General features: G+C 51.4%; 1 protein-coding gene across 1 annotated transcript in view; it reads left to right on the forward strand.

Moving 5' to 3' along the window:
- The window catches only part of EXOC6B (exocyst complex component 6B), a 530863-nt gene extending 526041 nt beyond the window's left edge, over nucleotides 1-4822 (forward strand). The window contains exon 22 of the mRNA XM_081101107.1: nucleotides 1649-4822. Within this exon, the coding sequence (XP_080957233.1) occupies nucleotides 1649-1775 (127 nt within the window). The 3' untranslated portion in view covers nucleotides 1776-4822. The remainder of the gene's footprint in view (nucleotides 1-1648) is intronic.
- Nucleotides 4823-18281: the final 13459 nt, after the last annotated feature.

An 18281-nucleotide genomic window follows, 5' to 3' on the forward strand; every position in this document is an offset into this window, starting at 1 on the left:
AAATGTTCTGTAAATCAGGAAGTGGTTTTCTTCCTTTCTTCTTTCTTTTTGTTTTGTGTTGTTTTGTTTAGATTTATAGCACAGTTAAGAAATGAAAAGGACTCCTTCTCTGGGATAAAGGATCTTAAACCAGGCCGGTTCCACAGACACAACTGAGGCGTCATGTGGGCAGGACCCAGGACCGTGGTCCTCGTGGCCTTGAGGACTCTTGTGCTTTCTTTTCAACCTAAACCTCTGAACCTGTCACCTCTCCGTCCCCCCCACACACACAGGGCTCCTCAGGCAGGTGGCCGTGCGCGCGCGCAGTGTTCCAGCGCTGATGCCTGGAGGCCCTTAGGCTTAGGTCCTAGAGGAGTCCCACCGCCAGCCAGAGCCGTACAGCTGTGGTGCTCCTCAGAACCTTACCCTCGGATATAAATGTCCTGGTGGGATCTCTGGCCTCTCATTTGCCCCGCAGCACAGAGCCACCTCACAGAGAGCAGTGGGCAGCATTGGCCAAAGGAGTGTGCCTGCGAGGGTTTACTCCCCCTGCCGGGTTTCTCCCCCCCCTCCAGGGAGCTGTGAGGGCCGGGAGCAGATGATGGAGAAGCCCGCCTACCCCACCCCAGGGAGAAAGTGGTCTGGGCAGTTCTCAGTCTCTGGCACTAGAACTCGCTGAGGGCTACAAGTCTGGTGTGCAGAGGCTGGGGCCACAGTTACTAGTTACCAACAGATGCCGGGGGGCATGTATGGGCCTCTGCAGGGAATAGCAGATTCCTGGCGTCTGTGCAAAGTGTAGTCAGACTTGGAGGATGCTGTGCAGCCTCAGCCTGCCCTTGGCTTTCTATATCCATGCTTCCCATTGTGTCTCTCCATTGACAGGACCACTGTTCAGAGCTGTCCAAGGTCTGTGCTTGAGGAATATGCTAGGTGTGTGCTCTGGACCGTTAGTGTGGCCTAGTGATAGAAAGTTCTCCAAAGTCCAAGGCCTGAGATCTAGACAGCCATTGAGAACTCAGGCTTCTCTTGCTGAAAGCCCTGGTTTATCGAGTTCGAGAATGGGGCTCATCTGTTTCCTGAGCACCAGGCTCTCTGCCACCTCCCGCCTCTGGGTCCTCACTCTGAGGCAGAGGGAAAGAGATAGGTCCAGCCCTCAGTCTTGTTAGGCCTGGAGTGGAGTAGCCAGCTGCAGTGAGGTTTAGAGTTACACGGTGTTATTCTCCTTCTCCTGGAAGTGCTGGTGAGAGCATGTTTCTGCTTTACCTTTCAAATGCCAGCTCTGAGGTCCCAGCAGGTGCGAGACGGCTTCAGAGGTGATAAGCAGATCCTAGATATTCCGTGAGAGCCCTTGGCCTCCAGTGCTGTGGCAGGTCCCAGGTTCTTCCCTGCAACAGATGTATACGTGGGGATGGAAGGGGATGAAGCAGGGAGGGTGCGGAGGGACCATAGGGGTTAGCCCCTCCACCGCTGGCTCTTGACTGATTCTGAAGGTGGGTGAATTGGGGAGACAGCTTCCTGAGTAATAGGCAAGTATTAGCCTGGCAATGGGATGCTCTGGACTGAAAAGCCGGGTGGCAGTTAGGGAACACTGTGCTGTCCCACCCTCGCCAGCTCCCCTCCCGCCGCTGTCCCCTCAAACACTTGCCTCTTTCTCTCCTTCTCTGCTCAGGATGAAGGACGCTAGCCGCAAGAACAACATGTTTGCACAGTTTCGTAAAAACGAGCGGGACAAGCAGAAGCTGATTGACACCGTGGCCAAGCAGCTCCGCGGGCTCATCAGCAGCCACCACTCCTGAGGCGGCCTGGCGCCGCGGCCCGCAGTCCGGCCCGGGCCTGGCTGGCCCTGCGTTTGTGCATTCTTCTTCAGAGAGAGAAAATGTATTTTTTTAATAACCTGTGTACAGAATTCGCATAACCTTTCCCCATAGTAATAGAGGCACGAGAGGAAGCCAGCATGTGAGCCGTTGCTGGGCTGGGGCTTGGGAGTGTTCGCTACACTGTCTGTGTCATCGTAGAGGTGGCGGTGCCGTCGGTCCTGGACGATGAGCACCTTTCGCCGTGGCTCTGGCGCTTGGGTCTGGGCCTCAGTCAACTATACAAACACCGTGGGTACTTGGCAGGGGAGGGTGGAGGGGAGGGGAGCAGGCAAAAGGATGATACAGTATATCCTGTTCACCCCTGGGTACCCCGTTCATCCGAGGTGGGGCCAATGCAAGGCAAGGGCCTGCACAGCGTTGCTGTTTAGTGTGGGGAAGGCCACACAGTCCTGGGGGCGCCTCTCCTCCTCCCGCTCCCACTTGCCGGTGACAAGCGTGGCAGATGTCAAGGTGACAACTTCCCTCTGGTCCCCCGCGGAGAGCAGATTCTTTAGCCTGGATCTGGCCCAGTGCTTCTGCTGCTAGTTCTTCTGTGGCAGGATAGAGCAGGGGTCATAGCTGGACCCCATGGCTCACTATTCGGGCCCCAGCCCCTTCCCCATTCATCTCATTTCCTTCTTTCAGGGTGCGGGTCACCAGTTACCCCTCACAGAACTCCAGACTTGCCTCCCCGCAGTGTCACTGGGGGAGGTCAGATTCCAGAAGTCTGAAAATGGCCCTTACTTGACCCTTAGGTAAAACCTGAAGATGACTTGAGATGGTTCCTTTGTGTTTTAAAATCAGCTTTCTGGCCACCATCATTACAGGAAATGTCACCAGCTCTGCACCATGGGGGCAGCCACTAGTGATGGAGCCACTGCCACCATGAAGGGGTGTCTCCTGGCTAGTGGTTTGCCACCTCCGGCCCAGCCATCCCTCCCTCAGTCGTATCCTGGGTACGGAAGCTCTAGCTCTGGCCCCAGGCTCCCATCCCCTTCCGAGATCCCCACAGCCATCTGTGGGCCTCGTCTGAGAAACACTATCTATGATCCTATCCCCCAAACTCGGGAGCGAGCTCAGAGAGCCGCACCCACCAGCTCCTGAGGCTTACGCAGGGGCTGTGCTGTGCGGCCACTCAGAGGAGCCTGCACTTTGAGACACTTCAGGAAGTTCCCACTGGCGCTCCTGGCAAGAGTATAATTGCGCAGCACAAACAATTACAAGTGAGCCACACAGGTATGTCCAGTCGCGGTATGTGAGGAGACACTCCCATGTCCCATCAGACAGAATCCTCGCCTCCTTTGTCCGCTGCCGAAGTCGCTTCTGGGGAGGGCAGTGCTTCCTTTGTCGTTCCCCACCCCTGGCCCCTCCCTCACTCATCACGACTGGAGAACACAGGGAAGAGCATATGCGGGGACACGCAGCCTCCTCCGGCCGGGGGACCAGGCTGCGCGTGTGCTCGCTCTGCAGGTGCCTCCGGAGGCACCCCTGGGCTGGGCGGGCGGGCCCGGGTCTCAGGATGAGGGTTGGGGAGGAGTGCTGCCCCCAGAACTTCAAAGGCCAAGGAAAGGCAGGGGCCCGTGGCAATGACACCAAGATGCCATCTCCCACGCCTTGGATTTTATTGAAAAAAGCCAGGAACAGTGACACTAATCTGAGTCCGGTTGCTAAAAGTGGCCCATAGGCCCTCCTTCCCTCTACTCGGTTTGCAGCGAGGTCCCTGAGCTTTGAGCACCGAAACTGTGGGGTGGGAATGGGGTGGTCCTTAAGTGCACCAATGTCTGTCTTTTTGTCAGCATTGCTGGTCTGGTCTCAGACCTGTCCCCTGGAAAGACTGTGCTAGAGAGGAAACCTGGGCGGGGAGAGAGGGTTGTCCTTCCCTTTGCTCACAGCCCTTCAAGGAAAAGCCTGTTCAAGTTCAAGGTGACTGTGGCAGCTCTCCCCTCTCCCAGCCCGCCTCTGTCTGAGCTGTCTGTAGACACACTGTTCCCGGGCACAGGAAGGTAAAATCAGGGGCCAGCAATGCCCAAGTTTGCGTTGGTGAAGCAGGATTTTCTACTTTTGTCTGGAGGCCTCTCACTGGGCCAGCCCTTGGGAGGACCTGTGCCCAAGCCCCTCTGTCTCCTGAGCTCTGGCCTCAGATGCCCTGAGATGCACAAGTGCCTGGAGCCTCAGCAAGAGGGCGAGAACATGGGTGGCTGGAAGCCTACCAGCCTTCTAGTTGGCATAAACCCTTGGCCAAGTTCTTGGGGGATCCAGGCTCATGTTTCTTAAAGGACAGTGTGGTTTGGGACCCTGAGGTTTCAGTAGTAACAGAGGGACCTTGCATAGTTTTAACATTCGGCCGGGAAGTCTCTCTGAGTAGATTGTAAATGAGGCTGTTGGTTGGTGGGGAAAGCAGGACCTGGAACCTGGAACCGGCAGAATCCCTGTTGGCAAAGGGAATGCAGAGCTTCCGGAGAGCGTTCCCCAGTGTCTCCTGGCCTCGGCCGCCTCGCTGCCCTGCACACCTGGCACGTGCTTGCTCAGCAAGTCCAGACCCAGGGCCCTTTGTCCCCGAGATGGCATTGGCCAGGACCTTCCTCTAAGGCCCCTGAGCACACGCCCTGGGCCCGCTGCAGAAACCCCCGTAGCCTCCCTCCTCCCAGGGCTCTGCTCCTGGCGGCTCAGTTGCCTCTTTCCTTTTTCTCTTTCTCTCTTTTTTTTTTTTTTTTGCCTAAATTCACAATTCCTTTTCACTCATATGTTGGAAATGGCCTTTTTATTTTGCACAAATAGTTGCACATTTACTGCAGAAATTTAGGAGAGTCCATTTTTAACTCTAAAGGGAACTTTTTAAAAATGGACTAGTAAAGCTACTTACTGATGCAGATGGGCCTCCCGGTTATTGGAGAACCTCCTGTGTGTAAAGAGCATGTCATTCCTCCTGTCCACGCTCCTCTTTCACCTGCTATTAAAGGAGAAGGCCTCTGCCTGTTTCGGAAGCCACGTGTTGTCTCTGGTGTTTGTTCTCCGCCGTCTCTGTACGGGGCGCAGGCGGTTGGATGACAGGCGTTGCACCGGGGACTAGAGAAGCCAAGCCTGGTGGGGAGGACAGCCTGCCCTCAGACAAGCAAGGAGCCCTTGGAGACACCCCGAGCACCTGGTTAGGTTTTCTTGTCTGTGCATTCACACTGGTGTCCTCATCAGGAGGAATGACCTTTGAAATGCCTGATGTATGGGGAGCACCAGGCGAGGCAGCGTGGGCCCAATGTGTTTGGGATACCAGGCCCCACCATGGGAAGTTTCCCAATCAAGACAGTGATGCTGAACAAAGCTGGGTAGCGGGGAGGGGAGAGCCTGTTCCAAAGCTCAGGAGGGGAGGGAGGGGGCAGGCCTCATGGCCTGCTGGAGAGACAGTCTGGTCAGGGAAGGCAGCTCAGAGAAAGCAGGATGCTAGTAGGCTGGGCCTTGAAGGAATGAAATTCAAACTTGGTTAAGCCATGGGAGCATTTTAGGTGCAGACACATTAGAGTGAAAAGCCGGCGTGAGCCAGGTATGTGCCCGGAGGACGGTGAGGAACCTGGTGGGCACATCTGAAGCCGCGGTGAGTACGGATGGAAGTGGCACAGCAGCGCCCAGCCTGCCTGTGCCCGCGGCTGGCATGACGCCGCCGTGGGAATAGGCTGGGAAGAGGTCTGGATATTGCAACGGGGCTTTGATGCCTGAGCCGGGCTTCAGTCCCGGCTGCACCACTCACGGGCTGGACGGCCTTCAGCACCTCCCCAAACCCAATAATCCTTGTCAGTGAGAGCAGAACAGTCGTCCCTAACTTACAGGCTGCAGTGAAGTGTGAATGAGCTGGATGGTCAAAGCACTTAGCCGGTACCTAGACATTGTCCTATATTTAAGGCCTTTCCCTCGCTCCCCTCCAATTCCATAACTTCCCCTGTGGCTGAGCATCGGACAAATCTCTTTGGAACTGTGGGTCTCCAGTGAGGGGCGCCAGGGCTCTGAGCAGTTGCCTCCTCCCTCTGCCTCTAGTGATTGATGGCAGGAGCGTCTTCAGGACCTGGAACTCCGGCACCTGCCTCTTCCAGAAGCCCCCACGCGAACCCCAGGTCCTACCAGAAGGCAGTGCAGCCATCATTCCTAGCTTTCTCTCTCCACACCAGCGGAGGGAACCGAGGGGGGCACGAGGCCCTGCCCTTCTGAGGATACAGACACTCCCAGCTGGTTGGGGAGACTGCAAACAAGAGGGTCCAGCACAGGGGCTTGGGGTTGTCAAAGCCACAGTGAACCCGACTCGCCCCAAAGCGTCTGAGCACTGCCTGGCCCAATGTCTGGCCCCAGGCCTTGTCCACAGAAGCCCTGCAGCCTGGAGGTGCTCTGGGGGGGGGGGGGGGGGGCTAACAGGAACGGATGTGAAGCAGCCACCGCTTGCCCCTTTTCTCACAGCCAAGCTTATCTGCTCACCAGGCAGATGGGGTGGGGAATAGAGGCAGATAAGAGGAGGGCAGGAGAGAGAGTGCCAGACCCTTTCCCCAAAGGCCTCAGATTTGAATTTAATGGGCAGTGATTGCTGGAATGAGAGAGGCTTGGGGACCCCAGGGACCAGAGGACAAAGACTGGAGGAAGTGGAAGGAGGAGGAGGAGGGAAGTGGGGCCTGGGCATTGTGTGGGAGAGCTCCCCCTCTATCTGTTTCAATCGCCGGTGGGGTTAGGGTTACCCTGCACTTGGGGCCCAGCTGCTGGATGGGGTCGGTGGCGTCAGCCACTGTGATGGTAATGGGGGCCTCCCACGGGGCGCCCTTCCATGGCCAGCCACACAGGGACCCCAGAGAGGACCACAGTGCTGTCCCCTTGGGTGGGGCAGGATGTGGCCCAGAATGGATGCAGGACAACAGCCCCCTCCAGCCCAAACCCCTGCTAAGTATACCTTCCAAACCCAAGCTCTGACCTTCCTCTCTCCAGAGCTCCAGAAAGGGAATGGAATCTGAACATTGAGACGCCTTTCTGGCCCTAAACAATCCTTCCATTCTCTCTGCTCAATGATGGGCCTATTTCCCCCTGTAAATAGGTCTCGTAATCTCCAACTCTTACCTTTGCTTCTACGGTAATTAATTGGGTCTCCCTCTTGTTCTCCTCACACACTCCGCTCTCGGTTACAGGCTCAGGTTCGGCGGGCTGGATGGCTTTTCTTTCTGTTCCATGAAGTGCTTATTTTTAAAGCGGATGGAGTAAGGCCCTCCCCAGTGAACCCCTTCTCCAGAGAAGCCTGCTGGGGAAACCCCCTTCCGCGGGCACAGCGACGGGCCCCAGACTGCCCAGCGAAAGGCCTCCAGAGCCCCATCTGAGCAGCCATGATGCCAAGGTTGTAAGGAAGATTCCAGGAAGGGAATGTTCAGTGGCCCCCTCAGGGAGTGTTTTGGAGCCACATGGAGACAGCGGGAGGCAAAGATGGGCATCAGAGGAAGATCAAAGTTCAAAGAGTCCCCCCACCACAGCCCCAGGGTGAGGGGAACCAGCAGGGCCTCGGGTGCAAGGCAGCATGAGGGCCTGTAGGCAGGAAGGTGGAGATAGAGCCCAGCCTGGCCTGGTGAGGGGGCAGCTTCGGGGCGGGCCTGCAGCAGGTGGCTGCGCCCCAGGGAGACTGAGGATGTCTGGATTTACGAGCGCACTTGCCGGATGCTTCCTCTGCAACTGAGATCTCAGAGGCAGGACCCACATTGTACGCCTGATGCCCTGCAGCCCCTGCCCAGCGAGTGGCACCAGGGCCTTAGACCGGATGAATCGCACGTGCAGGGGGCACAGTCCCTGTGAGAGCAGCCTCCCTGCTGGGAGCAGTATTCTGTCATGGACCTGTTGGGAAAGCATATGGTGATCCTAGAAAACAAACCAACTTTAAGTCCGTTTTATTATGGTTTTGAAATTCCCTACACACGTGGACCACCCTCTCCGGGTGCCCTGGAGCAGGGAACAGGGTGAAACAGCCTGCGCCAGGGGAGGAACCGGAGCGCAGCTCACTTCCCCACCGGCAGGATGTGGTGGGGCGGTGGCTGTGGCTCCATGCCTCCGTGTAGGTCCCGGGGCTCCCCCCCTGAGCCCCATCCCACTCCCCACATATAATCTCGGCCGACAGGATGGCGATGTTCTTCCAGATCACTTCAATATGGAGATGCTGACTTTTTCCCCCACACAAAGTTATATTTTCTCTCCCAATGTGTCTGACACGTCTTTCATGGCAACGTATGGGATTTCTTCATCCTTTACGAAGCCCGTAAGTACTTCCTTTAAGGCATAGGTGTACGTTGAGTTTATTTAACTAATTCTGAATTGATGAATATTTGAGACAAAACACTATTTCACAACTAAAAACAATATCTTTGCCTTCTTGCTTAGGGGTTTCTATAACATAATATTTCAGGAGTGGAATTGATTGGCTAAAGGCTATAAATATAATAAATGTTAATAGAAATACTGTGTAGTACTCTTTTGAAAATCACTGATTTACACCACCCTCTCCCACAGGACAAGAATTTGTTTCTCTGTATCCTCAGCCCTAAGTAATATCCATACTTTTCCTTCTTCCCAACCTTATATGTAAAAAATGTTGACATTTTGTTTTATTTACATTGTTTAAAGTGAGCATAAGCATCTATTTGTATTGTTTATTGGCCATTTCTATTTCTTCTTATTGGAAGTGGCTATATTCTGCCTCCTTTTTAAAAAATTAGGTTGTTTCCTTTTTCATATTTATTTGTAGCTCTTTGTTTATTAGGGGTTTAATTATTTTGCAAATATTTTCCCAGGTTGTCTTTTAACTTTGTTCAGGATCCACTTAGAATTCTTTTTTTTTTTTTTAAACAGGGAACAAAAACCAACTCAGAAAAGTTGATACTTTTGACAGCAGCGAGGCCATCCTGAATCTCACTTCCCTCCGGGTGGCTGAATGGTTCTAGTTTCCCCAGTCTCACATCTCCCCACCACTCTGCGAGGAGGCAGACGCCCAGCGGCCCCTCCGAGGAGTGAGGCACCTTGTCCCATGAGCCTCCTGTCGTGAGAGCCCTGAACTGGATTCCAGGTCATTCCTTTCAACCAGGACCACACCTCGGCCTTACTGCTTAGACCAGGCTTACCTGAACCCAATGCTGTGGCAAGGGCCCCAGGATTACCTGGCAGGTTAAAGCAATCAGTTCTCACCCCTGCAATTTGGAGTGAAGAGGTGTTAATACTCGGCCCCCAAACTCACTGCTTGGCAGCTACGCAATGGGGAAACCACAATACTGACCGCCTGGTGTTTTTTTTTGCCATATAGAGGTTTTTTCGGTTTTGCAATGTCAGCTTATCAGACGTTTCCTTTATAATGTTTAGATGTTATGTCATACTTAGATTTCCCCCTTCAAAGTTATAAAAAAGTTGACCCATGTTTCCTCCTGATAGTTCATGTTTAACATATTAATCATTTATCAACTTGAAACGTACTTTGAGGTGAAGAAGGTGGAAGGTGCCCCAAATGGCTAACCAGTTGTCCCACAATATCCCTGACTCGTTTTTAAACATCTTTATCACACATTAAATCCTCATTGATCCTTGGGTCTGTTTCTGGATTTCCTTTCCTGTCCGAGATCATTCTGTTTCTGAGTCATTACCGCATTGATTAATGGCCATATCTTTGTGATCTGTTCTAATATCTAGTAGTCCCTTCCTCCCCACATCATGCCTTTTTTCAGAATGTTCCTGAACAGGGGTGAGGATATGGAGACAGGGTGGTAGGAAGATGAAGTGATACAACTATATAAGGCATTTAGGTGGTGGGGACCCCAACCCCTATCTGCGATCCGTCATCCAAAAGCTCTGGAAACGGAAAGTTCTTAACTCATTCAGTGGCAAGATCTGACCTGATGTGAAGCTATTATTGTCTTCATCTCCCATCACAAGGATATTTATATTTTTCACCACAGAAAAAGTAATATATTGATTATGGAATACTTCCCCAAACCCTGCTGAGAGTGTTCTATTTGTCGCATACACTGTATTGCCTTTCTAAAATCCAAATATTCTTATTCTGAAACACACCTGGCCCCAGGGGTTTTGAATAATGTTTTGTGAGCTGGTATCTGGTAAAGTTAAAGATATGTATATCCTAACACCCAGCAATTCCACGTCTAGGAATATTTCCTAGAGAAATCTATCCACAGGTGAATAGGAGGCACATATAAGATTTTTTATTCTAGCATTGTTTATAATTATGAAAAATTTAGAAATAAGCTAAGTTTCCATCAATGGGATATAACTTGTGATATCTAATAGAGTACTATATAGCATTTAAAATGAACTGTATCTACCTGTGTCAATATGAATACATCTTTCAAAAAATTGTTGAATGCTGAAACCGGTTTGGCTCAGTGGATAGAGCATCGGCCTGTGGACTGAAGGGTCCCAGGTTCGATTCCGGTCAAGGGCATGTACCTGGGTTGCGGGCATATCCCCAGTGGGAGATGTGCAGGAGGCAGCTGATCGATGTTTCTCTCTCATCGATGTTTCTAACTCTCTATCTCTCTCCCTTCCTCTCTGTAAAAAATCAATAAAATATATTTAAAAAAAAAATTGTTGAATTAGAAAAACAGTTAAAGAATGATAACAGTACAATACAACCTAAAGTTAGAAAATATGCATGAAAATAAACACCAATTTCAGTATAGTATGATCTATCTTTCAGAGGGAGGACAAAAATGAGGTCTCCACCAGCTACCAGCCAGTTACTTGTTTATTCAGTCCTAGTATATGGTTTCAGAATTGCTAACCCATAACCTCATGTTCACCTGTTTGTTTGTTTTTTATTTTCTAATACATTTATTTTTAATTTTATATGAGTTCAAATAATTACATTTTACATTCACAATATTTTATTGTTCCTCCAGCAAGATACACATGCTGAGCACAGGAGGCACACACTAAATGAGTAACTTTTCCTAAATTGAGAATTTATGAGTTTCACCTATTTTTAATTATTATTCATACTAGCCTTTATCATACAAAATTTTGAAATTTAATGTAGCTTAATTGTCCATTTTTTTTCTTTAAGCTCCTGAGTTTTGTATCTTGGTTCAAAAAGCTTCCCAACTCATCACCCACCCCCAGATTATGAAAATATATTAGTTTTGTGTTGTTCAGGTATTCATCCTACCTGGATTACAAGTCATGTAAAATGAAGCTTTAACCATTTATTTTTTTTTTCTCAAATGGCTATCTGAAGGTCCTAAACAGCTATTACTGTTAGTCAACCCTTTCCTTGCTGTGTTGCAATGCATGGGTCTATTTCTAGACTTGGTATTCTACTGGTCCATTTGTCTATTTCTTTGCCAACATGAGACTATTTTAAGTTTTATTACCTTAAAATATGTTTTGACATCTAGTAGCGAAAGTCTCCCATCAATGATCTTTTTCAAAAATGTCTTGGCTCTTCTTGTATGTTTATTCTCTCAGATGAGCTTTAGAATTAATTCGCAAAGTTTCATTCTTAAAGTCCTATGGGGATTTTGATTGGGATCACATTGAATTTATCTCATTTTAGAGATAGTCAGATCCCAACACAGTAAGTCTGTCTCTGGGTCTTCTTTTATTTCTTTCATAAAGTTTTATGCTTTCTTCCCATAGTCTTGCATTATTCATGAATCTACACTATTCACATCCCTCACATAAATTCACATGAATATTCACATTCAATATATGTTTTAAATTACATGTTTAGATTTATTAATGCTAATATATAAGAAAGCTATTGATTATATGTTTGTCATATGTCTGAACAAGTGCCTGCATGGTTTTATCGATCTGATAGTTTTTCAGCTGATTTCCAGGATATTCTATTGCAGGCAGTGACAATGTCTGTCAATAATGACCACTTCTTATTCCTTTCTAAATCAAAGAGCTGCTGATTGAGGGGGTGGGATGAGTAGACAAATCACTAAGCCAACCTAGTCAATGGAAAATGATTTTTAAAAGTACAAATACTTTCCTGACTCCTGAGCAAAATTAGGAATTAGAAAATAGAAATAACCACATACTTGAGAAAAATTAAGTAATTAAAATACAAGTAATGTTGACAATACTTTATATAATTTTGTGGAAATAACTTCATAAACTTAAAGAAAGATAGCAGATGCTTCTAGAATATATATATATATATATATATATATATATATATATATATATCCAAAATTAACCCAGGAAGGAAAAGAAAGCCCCAAAACATAAATAATCAAAAGAGAAATTAAAGTTGTCCAAGAGCTATCACTAATATTTATATTGTTATACTTCTGATTTTTCTTGCCTTTCTGTTTTGTTTTTTTTCCCTCTTATTTAATTAGCTCAGACAGCCAGACGGTGTTGAATAACAGGGTAATGTAAGAATGTGTGTCTCGCCCTGGCTGTGCGGCTCTGTTGGTTGAAGCATCATCCAGTACATCAATTCCCAGTCAGGGCACATACCTATGGGTTGGGGAAAATACGGGAGGCAACTGATTGCTGTTTTTCTCTCAGATTGATCTCTCTCTCTCTTGCTCAAATCAATAAAAACATATCCTCAGATGAGGATCTAAATCTATAATAATAAAAGCATAATATACTAATTACACTGGACATCCTTCTAGACGACCTTCTGGATGAAGCCAGGGCTTCGAGGGAAGACCGGGTCGGGTGCCAGAGGGAAACCGGGGGAAGGAAGGCCTACTCTTGCATAAATTTTGTGCATCGGGCCTCTAGCAAAGAAATAAAAGCATATATCTCTTTCTTTGCTTTAATAGAAGTGTTTCTAATGTTAGTTGTTAATTATAAAGTTAAGGGGATTTACTTCTATTCCTAGCTTATTGTAAGCTTGTATAAGAAAGTTATCAAATGCTTTTCTTCAGCATAGAGTGGAATGATTAGTCTTTTTCCTTTACCTGTTAATATAGTAAAGTCTGAATGTTGAAACATCTCCCAGCTCATTTATGGGATCAACACCGCTTGGTTATAATGTCTTCTTATTTTGGTGACCCTCTGGATTTCATTGAGTAGCATTTGATCTAGGATTTTTGTATAAATAGTCATGAGTTAGATTTGTCTGTACCAGCTGCCTTCACACGGGTTTGTTCCGGTACACAGGAGGACCTTTGGGGAAATGTTGGCGCTCCTTTTGCTTTGGTGGATCAAAGGTTCTATGTTCCTTGAAGTGACTTGTAAAAATGGGAGAAAACTAGAGTATTGATCCTCAATGGCTTGTAATCTAGAAGCCATCCGATGAGTGGAGAGGAGCGGGTGAGACAGAGAGGGAGGGAAATAACCTGAGGAAATAAGTTACAACAGCAGACTTAGTCCTGTAGACTGTCTCTAAACAGACCCCTATCCACGCTGAAACTTCCTTTACTCGAGGACTGGCAATGGGGATGTAAATGAGGGACAGATCCAAAAGTCCACGTGGGAGGTGAGCCCATTGATTCTGGGGTTACGAAACATCCAGGGAGGTGGGAGAGGTCAAGCCAATGTCCCCTTGGTTCACCGGGGAAATGACAGGGTTGCTAGAAGCTGGGTTGCTGGTTCCAGAGGAGGGTAGGTTTGAGAGCAGATATGGAATTCCCTTTGGACATGTGTAAGGACCTCTCTCAGAAGCTCGAGGAAGGAAAAGCCTAGGCCCAGAGGGCCGTCAAATGGTGACTGTAATCCTCACGATTAACCTGTCTGCAAGGTTGACTGTCCAGGTCAGTAAAGCAGGAAAGTTGAGCTCCATCTTTCATCTCTAATAATCATGCATCCTTTGTGAGGAATCATCACAGAACTCACTGGCATTACGGGAACGTCCGCAGGCCACGAGAGATGTCGGCTTGGCTACAGGCAGGAGGCAAGGCACATTTAGCAACGGCCGGAATAAAGTTGCTGGAGATAGACGTGAGCGCGTGAGGTCCTGGGCGCATAAGAGAGGATTTATTCAGAAGGAAAAGCACTCCGAGCCGAGGCCCTGGGGCTGTGAAGGGAAGCATGCAGTGTCTGTACTTGCTATCATTTAATCGACCAAGAGAGAGGAGCACAGAATGAATTGCCTGATTCCCCAGCTCCCACCAATGCGACCCACCTCACTTCATTCTTGTCCGTCCTCCCGTCTCCGATGGTTCCAAGGGCAGGAACCATTTCCGTCTTCATCGCCACGGTAGGGGTCGGTGGGTGAATGAGAAAGAGAAAGGACTACAGTGACAGGATAAACGCTACGCTGGAATGTACAGAATGTTCTGGAGCACCACGGAAAGGGTGACAAGCTAGAAAACGCCATAAAGAAGATGACATTTGATTTGGGTTTTGAAAAAGAAGAAGGAGTTTACCAGCCAGTAAAACCAGGATGTTTAAAGCTGAAGACTGTGGAAGGGGGTGTAACAAGGACGGATATTCAGAGCAGTGGTGACTGTGTGAAGGCTGATGGCCTGGCACCCACCAGCCTGGCACAGCTAGAAAGTGGAGCAACGTCAGTGTTGTTGGCGATGAGGAGCCAGGCCCACCGGGGCCAGCGCAGCCCCTTGAGTCACAGGAACTTACCTGGAGCGCGCACCTCGGGGAGCCCGAGGGCCCCTCCTGGGTGGACACCCAGAGAAAACGACCTGCGCTGCACAGTGCGTGCGGCCGCGGGAGCTGGAGGAAACTAGGTGTCTGTCGCTAGAATAAAACCTGGTAAACACCGCACACATCTGGGAATATTTTGCAACAGTCGGAGTAACAAACTGAAAGTACATAAAGCAACATGAATAGATCTCAAACACATGGCATTTTTTAAATATCTGAGACAAGATGTCTAGTACCAGGTCATGTATGTCCATTAAAAATACATATGATAGCGCTATTTTCAAAGATATGCACACAGCACCTGGGACAGCGCAGTGGCGTGTGAGTCGGACATGAAGGTGGGGGACGGAGGGGGGCTGGGGGTCAAAGGGAAAAGGAAAGAAGAGGGAACGAAGGCTGCACTGGCGGAACGTCCGGGAACTGGAGGCTCCGTGACCAGGGCCCGGCCCCGCGGTCCGCGTGGAGGACCTGGCGGTGCACACGTGTGTGGCCGCTTTCACGTAGAGGCTGGGTGAGTTGGAGGGAGGCCAGGGCGGAGGCTGGGAGAGGGGCTGGTCAGTGCCCGCCTGGACCCCCATCCCGAGGGCCCCGGGAGCTGCTGGCCGCTTTACGCAGGAAAGAACATGTGGTTTTAAAGGTCCGTTCTGGTGGCCTAGAGGATAAGGAAAGACTAGAGACAGTGCAGTGTTTAGGAGGCGCCTTTAAAATGACAAAAGGAAGATCGGAACTCAAGTGGCTGATGGGTGGTATGGAGTGGGTGCCATCTGTGGGACGCCCGGCAGACAGCCCCCCCCCCCCCCCCCCCGTAAGAGAGGCATGCTTTGGCTTGGCAGACTTCAGTCGGCCTGCTGAGGCCACAGTGACAACCTCTCCCCTCCTGATCCACTGCTCCTCCGTCCTGGTCACCCGCACAGGGAGCAGGAGGCTCAAGTGCTCATTCCCGCTCTTCCCTCTGGTTCCAGAGGTGACCTTGGACGGGTCACACCTGCTCCCTGGGCCTCACTTCCTCTCTTCCCGTTCCACGTGGCGCTGCCTTCAGCTGCATGTATTTCCCTGGGAGGAGCCCCTGCAGGGAGACCTTGCCCCTCCTGAGGCCCCCCAGGTGTCTCCACGTCTGGCCGCCCTCCTCAATCTTCCAGCTCCACGGCCCCGCCCTGGTGAGGAAGAGCAACAAATTGGTCTCGTAATGGCCCCGCTGATTGTGTTAGGGTGTCTAATGCAATATGCCCTCATGAGGACCATCCATCAGCGCAGAGCCCCTCCCCACGTCCCTGCCAGCCCAGTCACATTAGCCAGGCAGCCCATTCATCACTACCACCCACCTCCATGGAGACTGGCCTAGACAGATGAGGGGCCAAATCAGATTTATGGGGAGGAATCGTGGAAAAAATCAGCCCCATCCATCTCTCCGACACCGAGGAGGGAGCCCTGTGTCCCCACTCCCGCCGAGGCTCCTGAGGGGAGCGGGTGCTCGTGGAGAAGCCGGCCAAGTGGCTTTTGTTTTCCTCAAGGTCCATTCCTGAGCCCCTGTGTTGCTTAGCACAGCCCTACCACTGGCCTCTCTGGGAGTTCATCATGTGTGGAGCAAAGCCCCTGCCAGGCTGGGACACTGTGCCCAGAGGCAACCACAGCTTCTGAGAATCCAGAGAATTCATTTAACAGGGTTCCTGGGTCTGGCCGATTGCTGTGCGTGGAGGATTGTGGGGGGTGCGGGGAGGTGGCGAATCGACAGCAAAATCGGCAGCAAGTCCAGTTCAGGGATGAGGCCAGGGCTTGGCAGCCTCTCGGGAAGGGATTCACTTAGGCCTCCATGGGGTGGGGCGGGGGGAGACCTCCCCCAGGATCACCATGGCTCTGCCAGGCCAGACCGACCAGGCAGTCCTGTGCGGGAAGTTGCTGGAGAGGATTGAGAAAGGCATGAGATGGGGAGGGGAAAACTGTCTTTCAGGTCCCAGGACTTGTGAAACCTGAAGCTTGTGTGATTTGGGGGACCCCCTTCAGGAAAATAACGCCAAACGAAGACTTGCTAGGGCCCCTCCCAGGATCCTGCACACATGAGAGACCCCAAAGCTTCAGCTTCACCTTCAACCCGACCCTCTGTGAGCCCGCCGCTGAGTCAAGCGTGGTGTAGAGACTATCTGTTTTTTTAATCCTCACATCTGCCAACTGTTCGGTGAGGCAAGACTCTTCTTCCCACTTTTTAAAAAAATATATTTTATTGATTTTTACAGAGAGGAAGGGAGAGGGATAGAGAGTTAGAAACACCGATGAGAGAGACATCGACCAGCTGCCTTCTGCACACCTCCCACTGGGGATGTGCCCGAAACCAAGGTACATGCCCTTGACGGGAATTGAACCTGGGACCCTTGAGTCCACAGGCCGATGCTCTATCCACCGAGCCAAACCGGTTAGGGCTATTCTTCCCACTTTTATAAGAAAATTAAGCCTCAGAGAGGTGAAGTGACTTGGCCAAGACCATACAGCTAGCGAATGGCGGAGCTCAGGCCCGGCTGTGCCCGCCGCTGCCCTCGGCCTGTTCTGCTGGCTGGGAGTGTGGTGGCTGGGAGGGGCCTGTGGCCCTAACGTCTCCTTTCCAGACAACCCTCAACCTGTGCACAGGGTGTCCCCTCTCTCTGCAGTGGCTCTACACCCATTGCTGCATCTGCCCGGGGGGCTGGGGGGCTGGGGGCCTGGCAGAACCATGGGGTAGGAGGGTGGGAGAACTTCTTTTAACCCTAGAGCCTGAGGAATCAGCGATGGGCGCTCTGAGCTGGGCTGCCTTTGCACAATAATTCATCTGTGTCCCCCAAACTGACCACGTGCCCATCTGAGCTGCATCCTGGGAGCCCATACCTGCGGCCCAGGCCACCCCCGGGGTCCTTTTCACATGGGTGGAGCCTTCTCCACCCTGAACGCCATCCTCATCCCCCCAGGCCGTCCTCACTCTGCCCAAGGCTCCCCTGAGGTGACCCACACGCCGCAGGCCACGCTGGTCGTTGCTCACCTGGGCCCTCAGGTGCTGAGGATGGTGGGCGGCCCTTTTGCCGGCAAGAAGCTCCAAGGCCATGAAGCTCAGCCCCTGAACAGCTCACAGAGTGGGAAGGACCGGGCCTGTGTCGGTCAGTCTCCGTAAGCGAGGTGCATCCACCAGGAGAGGAAGCATTCAAGCTTCTCCTTGCTCCTTTGGTCTCCAGCTGGCGGTTGTGCCTGGTGTCTTCCCCGCAGCTGCCTCTCGTCCCTGAGGGCAATGCCTGGCCTCCCCTCGGAGGGTACGGCTGGCCCAGGGCTGCTGCGCTGGTGCTTTAATGACCAGCTCTATCGCGCAGAGATCTGGCCTGAGCGCCCCCTTCCTCCTCCCCTGCCTTCCCTGTCTCATCCTTCACTCCTGCCTCCACCAGGCCCCGGCCCCTCGAGGCCACCTCTGCACCCTGCTTGCTCCCGCGTGGGTCAGGAGAGCGCGTGGGAAGGGATGCCAGCCCCCCCCCCCATTCCCACAGGGGTCTGTGTGACGACTCCCTCTGGTGGGCTTTGGTCCTGCTGCTGACCAGAACAGTGTGTAGTGTGAACAGGCCCTTCTCACTGGATCCCCCACTGCCCGCCCCCAAAAGCTGCCCTTCTTGTCTCAGCCCTGAGCTCAGAGCAGGGGGCTGCAGAGTCAGGGTGTGTTCTCTGGAACCCAGAGTCTGATGGACACAGTGCAGGGGGGGGGGGGCTGGGATCCCACAGTCTGATGGACACAGTGCAGGGCAGGGGGGCTGGGATCCCACAGTCTGATGGACACAGTGCAGGGGGGGGCTGGGATCCCACAGTCTGATGGACACAGTGCAGGGGGGGCTGGGATCCCACAGTCTGATGGACACAGTGCAGGGGGGGCTG

This window comes from Myotis nattereri, assembly GCF_964212035.1.
Source record: "Myotis nattereri genome assembly, chromosome: 10".
In the NCBI taxonomy this organism is placed as follows: Eukaryota; Metazoa; Chordata; class Mammalia; order Chiroptera; family Vespertilionidae; genus Myotis; species Myotis nattereri.